Below are 18,170 nucleotides of genomic sequence, written 5' to 3'. Positions count from 1 at the left end.
TTTATGGCCAGACTGCTTCTACCGAACACAAAAAGCAGCCAGTCCACGGTGACTAAAAGATATATATAGACTGAAATAAGAACATTATGTGTTGCTATTCCAACTCGTGTCTTCAAATATCTATTGCAAACATCATGTCCCCGCATGATGAATTTCCTCTCTCTGTGTCGCTGGTCTCTAATTCACACCCGGGGAGATGATGACAAATTCACGGCTCCTAATTAAGCCGGTCCTGATGCTGCCCAGCATGGCTCCCTCTAGTGAGTGCGGAGGAGTAGAGGGAGCGCATGGCAATAACATTTTCTCATTTCTTCTTAGTTATAGTTGGCCTCTGTTGTTGTTTTTTTCCTTCTCTTTGCCCAAACCATGAGCGGAATTAAATCAACTGATTAACTATGTGTATTATTTCATCCTCCGTCACTATAATTGACATTGTGCTATAAATAAGACCCAACCAGTTGGTCTCAAATGCAGTTCATTAGAGTGGAGTATCTCAATCTGCTCTAACAAATGAAGCACAGCAGTGAAATGAAAGATGCTTTGACCATTTGATTATAGGCTATTACTGTTTTTGTAATGCATCTTGTCATCTGGGTAGCCGAATGGCAGAATGGATTTTTTCCCCTTCTCTGCTGAGAAGGTTGTTTGTAGGAGTATGACACCCAAGTGTGTAAACTAAAAACCTTTCGAAGCACTCCTTTATTGAGTCTTTTTAACACCATCACTGACACACATTTCAAGCTTTTATATTGTATCAAACTGGGGACCTGGAAATGCTTTTCTCTGAGCTGCTGCACTCTCTAACTGTCTTAATGCACCCAGAGTGCCTCGCCTTCGTCACACAGCTGTCCCTGTGCTTTTAATTAGCCCTTATAACCATTTCAGTCCATTAGCAGGAAACACCAGCCACTGCGCTCGCTCTGACACTGCAGGAGAAGAAGGAGAAGAAAGGGCTAAATGAAAAAGCAATCTATTAATGTATTTACAGTTATCTGGAGCTACTGTTTACATTTGACATATATTTTATTATTAGTGCCATTTTTTTTTTTTACACAAAGAGATATGGTGCACAACTCTATTTCCGAGAACCTTTCTGACAATGTAAAATTTCAGAATGTAGAAACATCATTTGGAATATGCACTCCAAAATGGCCCACAGTCCATGACTGTAAGAGTCCCACAGGTCTGGAAGAGTCCCACAGCTGCTTATTTTTTAAAACCCCGAGTACGTCCCATTTCCATTTTAAACAAGGCTCACTAAAGTGTTGAAAGGGGAGGACGATTATTAGGGTAGTAACATTTGTACCAAAAGTCTTTCCATTGCCGTACTCTATGTTCCAAATTAATAAGACTGTAGAGCTGGTTTGGTTCTCTCTGAGAGAGGAACAGAAACAAGTTGAGTCATATTGTTAAGTGGACCCAGCAAATTACAGGTGTACCACTTGCTGTTGCACCTGCATGAGGTCAGAACATTCTGTAAGGAAGAGATAATTGTGATTACAGACAAAAGCTTTCTATAGCAAGCATTACGTCTTGATTTACATTGTCCTTTTCCTTGCTGTAGATACAGAAACAAATGTAGTTTTGTTCCATTTGCGTGTATTTGTTTTTTCTAAACGCGTTCACTGGCATTAATGAAGAGAGAGATGGAAGTTTGCTGATGGTGTTTAACTGTGGATCATTATTTGGACTTGAATGAATGTGTTTATCTTGTACATATTGCGTTACTGCCTCTGTTGTACCTGCCTTCTCTCTAAAATTTTCCTTCTGCCCTTTCTCCCATCCCAGATCACAAACGTGATGGTGCCCTTCATGTTTAAGTATGCAGTGGATGAGCTTAACCAGATGTCGGGACACATGCTGAACCTGAATGACGCGCCAAGCACTGTGGCTACCATGGCAACGGCTATGCTGATTGGCTGTAAGTCCCAGACTTGTGTTGCTCTAGCAGGTGCTGCACTCATCAGAGGAGACTGGGGGACTGCCTATTATCTCCACGCTGACCTTTCCCAGCACATTCATATCAATGCTGCTCTCCAACCTCTGCCTCAATTTTTTTCTTTCTTTTTTTTTTTTTTTTTTAACGTTACTCAATCCTCACTCAATTCCACATTAGAGTTCACTTCTGCACCTCCCTGAATACATTCTCTTTAGACCCTTGTGCTCCGTTGGTAAACAGACCATCATTTCTACAGCACAGGAGAAATTCCGAAAGTCCTTTCAGACGTGTTGGTTTTCGCTGTTGGTCAGAGGCCAGGGATGCTTCTTTCTCTGCAAACCACTTGTGCCTGCCCATACTTCTCCTTTTATAGCTGTGCTCTGTGTCTATAAGAGGTCTCCTAACGTGCCCTGAGCACCAAGTTTTTACCTCCAGGTGCAGAGCATAGATTGTTGAAAAGAGATGGTTTATGAAGCCGTCCTTGACTGCAGTTTAATGGAATTAGATTGGAAACAAAACACACAATGAGTTGCTGTGATCTCGGCACAAATGTGGCTTGTTGATTTAATGGACACAAACATGACTTAAGATCAAGGATACAACACAATGCAAATGTTGAGCCGACTGGAATTGTCCTTTTCTGATGTGTGTAATTTCTTGCAAAAGCTTTCTCAGTGCTCATCCTGCCTTGTCAGATGTTAGACCCTTTATTCTTTTTGACGTGTATTCCTATTTTACGCCACATTACTGCGCCGTTGGCACTGCCTGGCACGGAGAATATTCTGCTGGCTCTTGTGGCAGCAGCAGTCTTGTATCTACAGAACCTCTCAGTCTACTCCAGGATGTTAAACCATTATGGTCATACTTTAGATTATTTAGAAGAGCTTTGGAACATTTATTATTACCTTAAGTAAATGACTTATTCATATGTGCATTTGCAGCAAATTGGCGACTAATTGATGACTTTAAATTATTGATTAGTGTCTTGTTAAAACCTTTACCCTGCAATAGTCACTGAAAGTTTTCTCTTCTTAATTACAGAGAAGTAACTGTAAATAAACATGTAATTACTTTATAAATGGTTAATGTGTTCCACAATCTAAAGTGGTACCATTATTAATCACCAAAAATCACTCGCTTTCTCTGTATGTGTCTAATAGCCAGTGTTATAGTTGAATTACATTTATTGGCTTCATTCTTGCTCTTGTTCAATGACCACTCCATTCTAACTGACCAAGACTTCTATGGGGCATTTGCCCTTTGTGCTTCGAAGTCCTTGCTCAGCCAATGACTCATAGCCAAACCTATTTATTTTAACCCCTCATTTCTCGTGGTGTAGCAGGCCAACTGTGTGGTTTGCCTTCATGCAACAAATAACTTGGTTAAGTGGGAATAATTCAAAATGTTTGTTCAAAGGATTTAGTCACTGCTTCCGTTTTATATATTCCCTAATCTAAAATCAAATTGAGTGTGAATTAACGGTTCAAAAGTGTGTCCTTTCAGGCAGTTTCTATGATGGGTTAATAGGCATTTAAACTGTAGAAGAGATGCATATCCCCAATTTGTGTAATGACTTTTATTTATGCCTTTGAATGTCAATTTAATGGCCACATATCAGACATCAAGTGGTTACAAGCTTTCCAGCAGTGCTCTTCCTCCCTCCACCAATGTGCTCATGAACTGAGTCTATTCCAGCCGTCATACTATGTATCCAACGCATCCATCCATGGTGCTTGTATGTGCACAGAAAAAAAAATCTGATCTAATGCATGTTTGTGACATCGATTCTCTCTGGCTTTCTTGACCGCATGTATTTGCACAGTACGTGCACTAATCGCTGTCCTGTTTTGTCCCAGATGGTGTGTCACGCGCTGGTTCAGCCTTCTTCAATGAGCTCAGAAACACTGTTTTTGGCAAAGTGGCCCAGAGCTCGATCCGGCGCATCGCCAAGAATGTCTTCCTGCACTTGCACAATCTGGATTTGGGTTTCCATCTCAGCCGCCAGACGGGAGCGCTGTCCAAAGCAATTGACCGTGGCACACGAGGCATCTCCTTCGTCCTCAGTGCGCTTGTCTTCAACCTAGGGCCAACCATGTTTGAGATGGGCCTCGTCAGCGCCATCCTTGTAAGTGTCGCGGTTGTTCTCACGAATGCCAGCGATTATGTTCATGCTGCTGGTTTTCCTGTGGTGTTATCAACGCAATCATCCAGTCATGAAACGCATTCGTATCATCCAGGCACAACACAGATCCATTAGTGACAATGATGAATCGTGTTCACCCATACAGTACAACCGGACCCCCTGAGCCCACCACACTTGAACTGACAGCTCATCTATAGATTTGCACAGTTAGTCCATGCAGGACTGAAATTCTTGCGGTTCCATAATGAGGGCACACTTCATTGCTCAAATAGCAAATGAATTAACGTCGTTAGTTCCCTATAGTTTCCTCTCCATTTGCAACGCCCTTATTTCACAGTGGAATGGACTAAAATGGAATGTACTCAAATGCCCTGTGATGATGGCCTCTGTGATTTCATGTGGTTTCTGGATGTTTTATAACAAGGCGGAACATTTTACTTTGTCTTGATTCTGTTTTGTCCTCGGCAGTATTACAAGTGCGGAGGACAGTTTGCAGCAGTGGCCTTGGGAACCTTGTCAGCATACACGCTTTTCACCATTCTTGTTACACAGTGGAGGTAAATCGTCTTCTTTTTCAGTTTGTACTAGTAATCATGATGTAGTCGTGTTTGGTTTGGTATCGTCTGTGTGTCGATATTGCAAATGTGATTTGCATAAATTCTGCTAGAAATTGCTTTTCTTCTTCACACAGGACTCGTTTTCGTATCGAAATGAACAAAGCAGACAATGAAGCGGGCAATGCTGCCATTGATTCCCTCCTGAATTATGAGACCGTTAAGGTGAGACTCTAAATAAAATAATCAATTTCATATCTCAACAAAATTACTTGAGAATATTCAGTATTATGTTTCTAAACGGGAAGATTTTTGATTAGAATACTGATGAGTTTTTGACCTGCCGAAGTTCTTTTTAATAATCGTATCAATTCATTGTGTATAGTGGGAAAGAAAAACATCTTTTAATGCTGGTAATACAGGTATAATAAATGCATGAATGTGAAAAGTAACCAGGACCAAACAGGAAAATAAATGTCATATTTTAGGTAAGGATATTCACATGTATAATGATGCCATGATGATGATATATGATATCTACATTTTTATTTTTGCAGATTCTCAATATACATAATGAGCAAAATATGGATTGGAAAGTACCACAGAGGTGCTTTATTACTGAATATTTTATCATTTGTCAGTTCGAGTGACGTGATGGTCTGACAAAAAGAACATATGATGTCATCTGGAAATAAGAGAAAATAAACATAGACCAAGTTCTATTTCTAGCACTACAATGATGAATCGTGTAAATAACTTGCAATATCAGTTGTGATGCAAGTCGTTTTGTGTGACAAATATATCCAATATAACAAATGTATATGTGAGTTTTCCTTTTGGTTTTTACGCGCAGCATTCACTGTTTTTTTGTATCGTCTGTGTCTATGTGGCCAGATTTAGCATCATTCTGAGCATATGTAATTAGATCTCCGCCCACTCAGAAATCCGTTCCACTTTCACCAACGACTGGATGAGAACCTGAATGTGGTGCCGCACTCTGCTTGCATTTGTTTTTCATTTCCTTCCTTCTTTCAAGAAACACTTCTCTGCAATTGCCTGATATGCTAATCAATGGCACGTTTGTCTCTGCGTGGCACCGGCACCGTGAGGCAGGGAAGCAAATCGCCCACTTAACCAGAGCAGCCAAACAAAGGAGCAAACTTAACAAACACCAATATTAGGTCGTTGGCAGTAGAGTTGAGGAGCTTGGTTATAACAGCGAGCTTTATGTGTTGTGCTTAGTCATTAGTTAAGCTTGCAGCTTATTCGTCAGGCTTTTTACTATAGTAATAGCAGCATTTTTAAAACCACATTAGCATTGCTTGTGTGATACTCTGATGAAGAAAAGTGTCTTGCTAAACCCATAGGCCCATGAAACCACAAAGAAGTAGTTTGTCAATTTCTGTTACTGTTTAACATGAATTCATTATATGTTTCATCTAAATGCAGATTGTGTGTCTTCTGTAAGTACATTTTGCTCTTCTACATCACACACCATTAGGTGTATGAACATTGACTATTTAACAATCTAACAAAATGGGTTCTGTACAAAATGATGAATCACAGGATTCTCTGAGGCAGTAGTGGTAAGGCAAACCAGAATGTCTTCAAAGGCTTTCAATAGCTCTGGCCCCTTGATTTGTCCTGATGTGCCTGAAAACCTCTCCATTGTTTTGATTTATATTTGTGTAATTAAGATAAACAAATTCTAATTTATCTCATCCATGAACTTCATTGTTTGTCTTCTCCTCCAGCCTGCAGTTTTACCTCTCTGTATGCACGGATGTGACCTCCTAACACCACATAAGTGCTCCCTCTTATATACTCGTTTCTGATCTTGTCTAGTGACCTGATTCTCTTACCTCTTCTCACACTTCACTTTCTTGCTTGCAGATCTGCTCTGTCTCAGACTTCTCCACCCTGCCTGCACTCTCTTTTTCACTCCCTTGTCCATTACTCAGGTGGATTCAAGAAATGTTTTCATTACCTCTATTATTCTCTCTCCTTTACACCCTTTACACTTGTCTTCATACTCGATCATTGTTGGGTGTATCTCTACTTCTACATATTGAAGTTAGTTGTAAAGAGTTAAGAGCCACACGCTTAGGTGATTCAAGGCCCCTGACAAACAGTGAGAAAAGTGAAAGAATATTGAGACTCAGAGCTCCTTGTTCAACCGTTAACCTGTGCTGTTTGTTGTTTCAGTACTTTCCTCAACTCAGTCATGCCTTTACGAATCCTTCAATGTGCTCAGCCCCTTTCTCTTCAGCTCACCCTGTTTTTCATATCTTGTGTGCAGTACTTCAACAATGAAAAGTATGAATCTGAGAGGTACGACAGCTTCCTGAAAATCTACGAGTCGTCCTCGTTAAAAACCACATCCACGCTCGCCATGCTCAACTTCGGCCAGAGTGCCATCTTCTCTGTTGGCCTCACTGGGATTATGCTACTGGCCAGCAAGGGCATTGCAGCGGGTGAGTATGACTGCAGGACCAGACGAAATTATTAGAGTAGCCATTGATGTTGTAGAGCGACACTGGGGTTTCTCCTTTGAGACTCATGTTTAGTGATTTTACTAACTAGTTTTGGGTAATGGTCGTGAGAATAACATCACACCTTCACTTGAGCACATGCTGGAAAGCTGGCTTTTAGCATGGATTTCTTTTTTTCCGCCCAACTCTACTCTTCACAGTGGTTCTTTGCCCTACTGTCCTCCTCACCATCATTGTACTTTTTAGCCTCTTTGTTTGGGACACTTTCTCAAATCAGACTGGCATGTCCGTGTTGCGTCACAGAACTTTTGAACCAATTAGTTGAGAGATTTGGTCAACAAAAGTACATAGCTATCATAAATATTTTTTTGAAAATCATTTTTAGCTAAGTTACAGAGGAAAAATAGGGCGTCCTGCCGAAATGTTTTCAGGTATATTATGGTTTCATGTCATTTCACAAGATTTTGTTTTGTTTACGTTTAATTAGATTAAATATGGTTGTTGATCATAAATGAAATCAAGAGTAATGGATCAGTTCTATCACTTGAATGGGCCGCAGGACCGTTTGTTCTGGGAGAGGTGAGGCCTGTCAGATTTGGATAAACAGAATGTACGATGGGAAGTGACAGTATAGTGTAACATTCCATCACCGTGTAAACGTAGCCTTCCATATGAGCCGATTTGATTAAAGCTGTCTTTTATTTGCAGGTTCAATGACAGTAGGAGATTTGGTCATGGTTAACGGGCTGCTCTTCCAGCTCTCCCTCCCTCTGAACTTTCTGGGGACGGTGTACCGAGAGACCAGACAGGCTCTGATCGACATGAACACTCTCTTCACTCTGCTCAGCGTTGACACAAAAATCAAGGTAACCTGTCAGCTTGACATGCCTCCACATTGTCGCTGTAAGTCCTAAATTTGGTATTTGTGTTGTTATTTTTCTTTCGGCAACAGAAAAAATGAAAGGAGATTTGCTTCGGTAGAAAAGGAAATGAATATAGTCGGTAATGAGAAATGAAATGCAACTTTTTCTACCTCAAAGCGCTGGCAAGGTGCAGCTGGCAGAGCTTGTTGATTAAAAAGGAAATTGTCAAATAAGAATCATGGTGATGTGTTTATGCAGACTACATAGAATAGGAGTACACAAATGCTACCTTGTGTGGTGTTGCAACTTTATATTGAAGAATATTTTCCTCATGATTCTGCCAAGTCAAAGGCATCTTTCCTTTGTTATTTTGATTTAAATGAACATGGATTAAAATAATTTTTCTTTTTTCCTCAATTTGTCTTTTTAGATGGGGTTTTGTGATGCAGTTGTTCATACCAAACCCTCATGTACTCCAAGTCGTATTTTAAATTTGTTCACTTTGAGTTAAGCTTGAATTCCTTGTGCGGCGCAATGCCACTTTATAAAATTTAAATGCGATAGTTACTCCGTCTTTCACACGGACACATGATTTTTATGAACACAATACGCTTGTACCTGTGGTTGTCTGCACCCACCTGAAGGATGGAGAGGAGAAATACAGCAGAGAAGAAAATGTCAAAGCGTGGAATCAATACACACTAAATTGGAAAGAGTTCACAGGGCGGCGTCTTATTGAAAAATGAAATTAGCTTAGCACACTAGCACTCCATCACTTCTACTGCTCCTGGATCTGATTCACTCCGTGTTACAATGGGGATCAATTTATTCTACAGTCTCCAGCTAAGTGGGCATTACGACGTTCAAATTGGGAAAAAAAGTGAAGTTAAAATAATGTGCTCGAGTGTAGAAGAATTTTAATAAATGTTGTCTATCAAAATGAAATGGGTATTGCACATGTGATAGTAAAATATTACCATGTGTATTCCTGTGTGCTTATGAGGAGATGTTATACCCTGAAAAGAAATGTAGTTGTATATGAGCTCTCCTGGTTAAAACACATTTAAGTGCGGAACTCAATCTGTTCTCACACGTTGTATTTAAAATGTCAATTGCTTTAATCACTGTCGCTTTAAAACCGTATGCATTCTGGGTAATCACTATGTGTTGTTTTTATGAGCCATTGTGTTCCACTTATCCATATTTTTACTGCGGCAGCCAATCTTTCGGAAAAAGAGGAGCACACTTAAGTGCAAATGTGCGCCTGCTGCCTAACAGTGTGAATACCATTCCTGTCTCTGGCCTGTAATTACAGTAGGAGGAATGAATCTGTCCAGTTATTTCTCACTCATCGGTAATACTGTCTCCATTGTGATTCCCTGTGGAATGAAACTGCCCAGCAGGCCATTACTGCCTGAGTGCATAATGCATTTTGGGTGAAACGCATTGGCCTATTATGTAGTCATAGAATAAAATAAATAAAACAAGCGCCCCTCCCTTGAATCTGCTGGCCCCTATGCAAACCTAAAATAAATATGTTTTTTTCTTATTACTATTTTCTTGTGCTGGTGAGGGACGTGCCGAAAAATCATAACAGTAAAATGTAATTCATGGTAATCGGTTGAGATGGATTATGCGTAATTACGCTGCTGTCAGGTTACCCAGCGACAAAGCAGCTTTTTAGTCTGTGCAAGGATGGCTGTGTTCATGACTGTCCTTGTCTTTGCTACTGTGGCTTTGCTTAGTATGCACCCCAAGTTTTCACTTTTATTGATCCCTCATTCTCGGCGAAGGACACCATTTGAAGATTTTGCTGTTCTTTTGAAACGGTTTTGCTGGGAATATTTCTGCCTGATGCATAAGCAGGGGTTCCTCCTGAAAGGTGTTGGAAGATTGTTGCCTCATACCAGGCTCCCCCCTCCAGTCTGCATCCATATCCCTCATGTCAAATTATATAACATCCAGATCTTATATTTGCCATAGGAAAAGGATCTGGCCCCGCTGTTGACTGTCGCTCCCCAGGAAGCCACCATTCGCTTCGAGGATGTTTATTTTGAATACCTGGAAGGACAGAAAGTCCTAAATGGGGTGTCCTTTGAAGTGCCTGCCGGGAAGAAGGTTGCTATAGTCGGTGGCAGCGGGTCAGGGTAAGTGGAAATCAGCTTTTTGGTACCTTTCACCAGGTATGCAAATCATTAGTTTTTCCTGTCGCCAGACATCATCAGTAGACTCGTCTGCGGGGGGGCACAGCTCAGAGACACAATCATGCCAACAATTGGTTCCACTTCTGGTTGCAGGAAAAGTACCATTGTGCGGCTGTTGTTCCGCTTCTATGAGCCCCAGCAGGGGAACATCTACATAGCAGGGCAGAATATCCGAGACGTCAGCCTTGAAAGCCTGAGGAAGGCATTGGGGGTCGTGCCGCAGGTCTGGTATTCTCCTCTTCAAATTTGTCTAGGATTTAACAGTCAGACAATGTAACTGCAATATATATATATATATATATCGTATATATATACACGATAAATTTAGTGAAGGCTTTCTTTTCAATGGGCTCACAGGCTAATGTGAGCAGATGGTACGTAAACAGTATTTTAGTCATTTCGTCCAATCTCCCTCCCACCCTCTGTTCTTCTCTCTGCCGCAACAAAGACTCTTTCTGAAGCCTCTGTTATTTTTGTGTTGTCATCAGGATGCGGTTCTGTTCCACAACACCATCTTCTACAACTTGCAGTACGGAAACATTCATGCGACGCCAGAAGAAGTGTATCAAGTAGCACGACTTGCTGGCATCCACGATGCCATTCTCAGGATGCCCCATGGCTATGACACCCAAGTTGGGGAGCGTGGCCTCAAGCTGTCAGGTTTGTCGCTTCATGACAACTGCGGTGTCAAAATATTCTTTGTGTATTTATGTCACAGCTGGGGAATATTGAGATGAACAATTTATTTAAGGTGAAGAATTAAGTCAGTTGTGATAAAAATGTGTGGGTTCTCTCACATAGTCAGTCATACAAATTAAGCTTAAAACACATGATAAGAAACAACATTCCAAGAATCACCCAGAAGTTCACCACAGCTTAAGCAGCTGCCAAGGGTGAATTTAAAAATGAATATCTGCCTTATTTCTTTTCATATCTTTGTGTGACATCATCATCAATAAGTCACGCTAACAAGCCAAGTCCATCTAGTACCTGTGCTGGTCTGATCAGACCTTTGACTCTGTAGTGCAATACGCAGTGCCACAATGTAGTCCAACTGTATTTATGTTTCAGGTGGAGAGAAGCAGCGTGTGGCCATTGCCCGTGCCATTCTAAAGAACCCACCAATACTGCTGTATGATGAAGCAACATCGTCTCTTGACTCCATCACCGAAGAGGTGAGTGTCTGAAAAGATTCATTGGATCAGCTCTCACATTTGAGTCAAAAAAAATTACAGTGTGACGGAGCCATTCATGTTAGTGAGGGAGATCAGGGCAGCCTGCACACATGCACCTGTAAAGTCGAGGACAGAAACGGTCTATAAAAAGATGCAATTATCAACCACCGGTGCTGTGAATATGACAGTGATACATGTAGAAATCCCGTTCGAATACAGCGTCCTTATGGTGCAGTTTTGTGACTCTTCTGTACAGGTTGTAATGATATACAGTATGTTCATATTTGTGACACACATTCCTCACCGGAATTCTGTGCGTGGTTTGTAGCAGATTACATGTACTGCTGTCAGATAACAGGGCTCAGAGTGACAGGAGAGAGCTCAAACAGGTCTCACTGTGCAATTCTTGAATTCCATCAAGGACACACAAGTTTGGTGTGTGATACTTGTGACTGCGTTTGCACATGAATGGAACCACTTTCCCACACCTTCCATGAATGAGGACTTGGTTCGTTGGTTATTAATATTCATGCTGTCGTTCTTGTTGGACGGCCTTCCTATGCAATGGGCAGAGACGTGTGATCTTTTTACTCATGTCCTCTCCATTCTGTGACTTAAAAATTATCATTTCATCACACCCTTACATTTCCTCATTACCAGCTTGTTAAAATGGGCGCCACCTCTTTGCCCCGTATGCGCTTGCTTCAGCACCGCTGCACAGTAGTTTCACCTTCCCAGGTCACGTGTTGGCTGCGATGCACAAACCTCCCCCGTATTTTTCCCTCGCCACCTGCCGCTGTTTTCTTCCCACTTCTCCGCATAAACCCTGTCATCTTTGTAAATGTTACACTTAATGAGAAAGTTCCATACGCCTGCTTTGAACTCCACGCTCCACGGTTTTGGGTATAATATGTTGCTGTTAATTAAAAATGTGTGCGACACCTCATGACTTTGGTGTTGTTGAATCAATACGGGTAGACGCTGGAGGAGAGGAACGTAGATGTCACTGATCCACAATCTGTTGATTTAGAGTCTCCTTCACGATTGAGTTTGGGAGAACGTTTCATATATATCCTGTCATTCACTTTTTTTTTTTCCAAACAGCCATTATTGCAGACCTGGGGGGCTAAATCTCTCTGTCTTCAGAAGCGGCCACTTTACCAGAGCTTTAACATTGATCCCTCTATTTTTCCCCTCATGTGTCTCCAGAACATTTTGACTTCAATGAAGGGGATGGTGAAGGACAGGACGTCAATGTTCATCGCCCACCGCCTCTCGACAATCGTAGACGCAGATGAGATTATAGTGCTCAATGAGGTAAGGACTCATCCACTTCATTTTTGCTTGATCCCGCTCCTTGCCTGATTAACATTTCCAGTTCTACCGTCGGCCTCATAAAAAGCAAATGATACGGCAAGTCAGAGTGAGCCGCCGTAAACATGCGCCGTGTTAATTGCCAGTCCAATTAGACGATTTTGCTCGGCGGGGAAGGTCAGTGACCTGCTCTCTGTGTGACCCGCAGTTCACTCCATCTGCCAGCGACAAGAATTTACCAGGTGCATTTGACACTCGCTTGTTTCCAGTTATCTTTCTTCAGTGTAAGCAGTGAGGACACGCGTTGTTTCATTTTCCTCATTAAACTAAACAGCATCCGGACAACAGGTAGAAGTGTTATTTTCGCCACCCGGGCTCATTAAAGCTGTCAGACTGGACTGGATGTCGCGGTCACACAACTTGTTTATCTCGCTGGCAATAATATACGTGGGCCGCAGCTGAGACACTGATGCAGTATTAAACATTTCAAGACAGACGCAATGTTGTTAAGATGCAGTGAAGATGTGAATCAATATTGGGCTCGGTGATACACAGGCAGATACGAGTGCACACAATTAATGCCATATTTGTCACCTCTTCTGTGTAGATGTAGCGATGCTATCTTTTAAACTTCCTAATTTGACCACTCTTTTTTTTCCTTCAGTTAGCTGTGACACATTTCAATATCATGGTGTTATGTGGTGTCTGGGTTGATTTATTATTTTTTTTTTTTTCCAAGTGGGTTTTTACCCTTTTAAAATTTTACTATATAACGCACTACACTGTCTACAAACAGTTAATAATTCCCCGTGTCACAATTTTAGTCCTTAAAAAAATGAGACTGATCATTGCGTTGGACTGGCACCAGCAGGGTCTTGGCAGTTGTTATTTTTGCCCCTTGCAAAATAGAATGCGAGTCAATCTGAGAAGCCGCACCAAATTTGTGCCGCAGCGCTAGAGTAGGCTTTTGTTCTATTTTTTGCAGTTTGCAAACGTGTTGCCAGCCAAATTGGATTTGAAAGGATCGTTCATGCTCGCATCAGTCATCAACACCGAAGTGCATCCTGCAGATTTTCAGAATAAAGCGATATTTGTAGGCTTTGAATCTCATTACATTCTTTAAGTGTCAACATGACAGCGATGCCAGCGGCACAGGTACCAAGCTGTCAGAAGAAAGATGATCTCACTTGACACCACAGACAATCAAAAAGTGATCCCGGCTGGTTCATTTAATTACATTGTAATTACATGCATGAAAGTCAAAATAAATAACTTGCATTTTAAGATGAACATCTTTTAGACATAATGATGATGTTGCTGTTGTCTTGCGATTGAGCGAGTTCCAGGGAAAGGTTCCAGGGGGAGCAGCTTCACTTTATTCATTCACTGATGATGTCAGGTACAGAAAGTCGGTTTTAGTCTGGAGTCCACTGTCGTCCTCTGTAAGGGCACCAAATGCTACAACAGAAGTGAGTTGACTGTTATACTCCTCTTGTCCATATCACTGGCTGGACTGTGATCAAAATTATAATACAGACTGAGTGTGCCGTTATTGTGCCAGTCAGTGGTCTGTGAAACGAGCCATTGAAATGTGTCCATGATGAACATTTCATCAGTGACGACAATAAAGATTTAAATTATTGTAATATTCTCTATTCTCTCCGTTTGTCCTCCTCCTGTTCAACATAGACTTGCAGGGGATACGTTTTTTGATGCTCATGACAAATGTTCCCTTGTATGATAATATTTAAGAGATCTGCAGGAGTATGAAGAAACAACAGTGTCGCAGACTTCAGCAGAGAGAAACTAAATTGATGATGTCGTTGCTGTTCAGTGCCGAGCAGATGGTAATACCCACGAGGTGAACTGACACATCGCCTGTTACAACGTGAATTCTCATCATTGGCAGTTCTTGCCGTTGTTGTCCTTAAATGCTTGAGCAGACGTCGGCATGCGCTCGGTTTGTTTCGCTTGAATCAATAATACTAGAAAGCATGACGTGATTCTGCCGTTGCTTCTCAGGTTCTCATCTCAGGTTGTCATCCTTGTGAGGAAGTTATATGTTTAATGTAGTGAAGCTGTTCTTGATTGAATTTAGGTCAGCTGAGTCCTCATTGTAGGTAAAGTAAGTTTGATCCAGGGTCTGAGTCTGAACCCCTCTGTGCCTAAATGTGAAGCCACACTGGATTTTCAGTCAGTTTTCCTGAAGAAGTGTTGGTGCCAAACTCAAGGCCTGCGGGCTGAATCTGACCTACTCTTGTCTTCGTGTATCCTGCGCATGCTTGAAGTGGTTGGGCTTAAATGAACATGGTGGGACCTCAAAATTCAAACTTCTTTTCGAAAAGAAGAACTAAACGAATCCTGTCCCGTTGAGAAACTCTAGTGATGGTGTGATGAGGCTTCATGAAACAACGTCCTTGTTTTCAGAGCCCAGCAGATGGCACTCCTGGTTTAAAAATGAGCCGAGGTTTCATTGAAATGGTTGTTCATATCCAAAGATTTTAGAGCAGAGGGTGCCATCTAGTCATCAGCACATCACTGAGAAACTCTCAATGACATCAGTTCTCGAGAAGAAGTCAAGGTCCCAAGAGAATATACTCAGTTTCAGGTCTGTCCTTCAGGTTGAGACCTGCTGTGGAAGGGGCTGTGATCTTTCCCTGCTGACCTTCTGACATACAGGAATCAACTTAAAACTTAATTTCAGTTTTTGTGTACTGAATTGTGTCGGACATTAATTCTCCCTACTTATTGGCGCTTTGTGCGATTGACACCTCTGCTGTGTACTTTCATTGAACTAAGCCGGATTTGATGACTTCCAAAATATATTTGATCCTGCAGTAGCAGAAACATGATTTTATGAACTTTAAATGGAGTCAGAGTTTTCCAGTTGCAATTGAAAAAGATTTCTTTTAGGGCAACTAAAGCTTTCTCCAAGGTGCCCTGCTGCGTTGCGTGCTGTATAAAGGCAGAGATCATTCCGACTGTAATGCAGGTGAAGTGACATTTTTCCAGGGGTGCTGGAGTCAGATCTGATGAATAAGAGGCGTCTTTGAACCGCGGCGAGCCAGCGTGTCCATCATGTTCCCTGCCTGAGAAGACAGGGATCAGAGGGCCGAGGTGAGGAGCCATGTTTGCATGTGATGGAGTCATGGAGTTCGCTCGTGTCACCAGTAGAGGACTCATTAAAATATCCAGCAAACACAAGTCACATGCTCCTCCTGGGTGCTCTAAGATCATCCTGACACTTCTGCCTGCTCATGGGAGGGGAGGCAGGGGTTCTTCGTTTGTGTGTGGGAGGCATGTGTGTTGTGACTCAGTGTGTTTGTGAGAAGATGGCAACAGTTGTTCGGGAGGCGGCAGGGATTTTAGGGGCCGCTGAGTCTGGTCAGGAATAGAGACTGGCAACTTTAGAACTGGTGTTTGTTTGTGCAGGAAAAGGTCTCATCAGAAGTGACGCATGTCCGTGCTGTAATATGCTGAATAGAAGAGCAACAGAAAGCTTGTTAGCGCTAAACCTCCTCATGACAAAGAGATGGAACATCATCATTTCAGACTGAATGTTTCACGGTGCTGTTGCTGTGCTGCAGGGCAAGGTGGCGGAGCGCGGTGACCACCACTCGCTCCTGAGCATGCCGGGAAGCTTGTACGCCGACCTGTGGAACACCCAGAACAGCAAAATCCTCACCAGCAGCAAGAACCCGCTGCAGGTGCCAGAGGAGCCACTGTCCCCGAAGGAGGAGGAGAGGAGGAAACTGCAGGAGGAGATCCTCAACAGCGTAAAGGGCTGTGGGAACTGCTCCTGTTGAGAGGCGCCGCCGTTCTCCGTCATCCCTCACACAGATGGCCTCTGCTGGAAACACGGAGCCGTACGTGGTTCGGGGGAGGAAGAGGAGGTGCGTCCCAGACACCTTGGGCCGGGCAATCCCCCGCTTTTCCTCCACCCTCGAGTGAGCAGAGGACATTTTCAACACGGAGCTGAGCAAGTGTTTGGCGCTGGCCGCCGTCCAGACATGGATCCTTAATGTGCCAGTTGTCTCAGCAGAAGCCAAAACAAGGGACCCCGTATATCACATACGTGTGTGTAAGACATCTGTTCATCAACACGGAGACCCCGCCCCCTCATTACTGACATCATGTTTATTGACATCTTTCATCACGCTGGAAAAACCGAGCGGAGAACACGCAAGCGCTCACATATGCCTTGCAGAGGAGGAGGAAGAAATCCCTGTTATCCTTTTAAATATTAAACGCAAGTGTGGTCAGCCGCGTCTCCCGAGGATCTGAGGTTTGAATAGCAGATGCATTTAGAGCTAACAGCCGTGGGATTTGTTTATTATTCATCATATCGTGTCTCATTTTAATGTCCACATGTTCCGCAACACGTCTTCTTCATGGTTTTCGTCATCCAGACTCACTAATGCACTGAAGGACACCATGACACTTTCATGAGACACGCTGGAGGAACGAGGCGCCGTCACTAATGAATCACCACAACCGCAGAGGACGACTTGGATATTCTTTCTGCTCCAAAGTGTTCCAATGTAACCTCTGATTTTATTTATAGGAGGTGTACGTCCTCGTTTTGGGAGGGCTGCTTTTGCCGTGCACATTTTAACCATCATGGCGGTGTGTAAATTCAGACCACATTGCCGTGAGTACCGCTGTTTTTCTTGTCTAAATAAATGAGGTTTTTAAATCCATTTTCTCTCTAGTAGCATTGTCATCGAGATCAGCCGATGAAAAGTGAATTCCTTAAACCAGTGCTGAATGTGTTCAAGGTTCTTGGGTAGAGAGGAAGAGTCTATCAGCAGCAGCGTCCTTCTCTTGGACCCCTGCAGCTCTTCGATGCCCCTTCAAACCGGTGGAAGCCTTTCAGGTGGGACAACAATCAACACCGACATCCTCATGATGAAGTGAAGCGTGGCGAGCGGCGGCGCGAAGCCCTCTGATGGAGTCACACGTTGCAGATGAAAGTGGACCGGGCTTGAACAGGAACACAGGCCGGATTACTGGCCCTCAGATGTGGAGTTGATGTTAATGACGGAAGGGGTAATGAGGCTACGGAACCTAAAAGGTTACTCCCTCGTTTTACACGTAGAATTATCTCCAAACTGACCTTCAGATTTTCTTCGTCTTCTTCCGTGTGTGATTTGAAGGATGCTACATTTGACTTGCAAAGCGAGGAGTGACGGGTGAAATAGAATTGAGGTTCCAAATGAAGTGCTCCTGAGATAATGAGGTCAAACGCACATTCCGTTTTGTTTTGGGAAAACCTCTCCGGCCCTCATTTAAAGCCTCATCCCAACACTGATATTCTTCCTAGCAAACCTCATATTCCAGCCAAATTCTTCTGGATTTTTCCAGAACCAGAACAGATCTGAGCGGTACATAAGGTTCTCACCCCGCCATCTCGCTCCTCCCAATGAGCCGCTGACTTCCCTTCTGAAAGAATTTCTGGCATAACTTCTCAGCCCATCAATATTTCA

General features: G+C 42.6%; 1 protein-coding gene across 2 annotated transcripts in view; it reads left to right on the top strand.

Moving 5' to 3' along the window:
* Window positions 1–18,170, top strand: part of abcb7 (ATP-binding cassette, sub-family B (MDR/TAP), member 7) — a 22,376-nt gene extending 4,206 nt beyond the window's left edge. The window contains exons 5-17 of one of the 2 annotated variants that reach the window (XR_008416070.1): window positions 1,789–1,921; window positions 3,796–4,064; window positions 4,551–4,639; window positions 4,774–4,861; window positions 6,936–7,110; window positions 7,837–7,994; window positions 9,975–10,138; window positions 10,289–10,418; window positions 10,684–10,855; window positions 11,267–11,370; window positions 12,580–12,687; window positions 16,272–17,335; window positions 17,463–18,170. Coding sequence is in view for 1 of the 2 variants with exons in the window: in XM_053878691.1 (XP_053734666.1) it covers window positions 1,789–1,921; window positions 3,796–4,064; window positions 4,551–4,639; window positions 4,774–4,861; window positions 6,936–7,110; window positions 7,837–7,994; window positions 9,975–10,138; window positions 10,289–10,418; window positions 10,684–10,855; window positions 11,267–11,370; window positions 12,580–12,687; window positions 16,272–16,490 (1,809 nt within the window). In the remaining variant the exon portion in view is untranslated. Of the gene's footprint in view, window positions 1–1,788; window positions 1,922–3,795; window positions 4,065–4,550; window positions 4,640–4,773; window positions 4,862–6,935; window positions 7,111–7,836; window positions 7,995–9,974; window positions 10,139–10,288; window positions 10,419–10,683; window positions 10,856–11,266; window positions 11,371–12,579; window positions 12,688–16,271; window positions 17,367–17,462 lie in introns of those variants that run through there. The other variant, XM_053878691.1, reaches the window with a different exon arrangement.

Source organism: Synchiropus splendidus, chromosome 11, assembly GCF_027744825.2.
Source record: "Synchiropus splendidus isolate RoL2022-P1 chromosome 11, RoL_Sspl_1.0, whole genome shotgun sequence".
NCBI classification, from domain to species: domain Eukaryota; kingdom Metazoa; phylum Chordata; class Actinopteri; order Syngnathiformes; family Callionymidae; genus Synchiropus; species Synchiropus splendidus.
The sequence above is the reverse complement of the archived record's forward strand: the minus strand, read 5'-3'. Positions and strand labels throughout refer to the sequence as shown.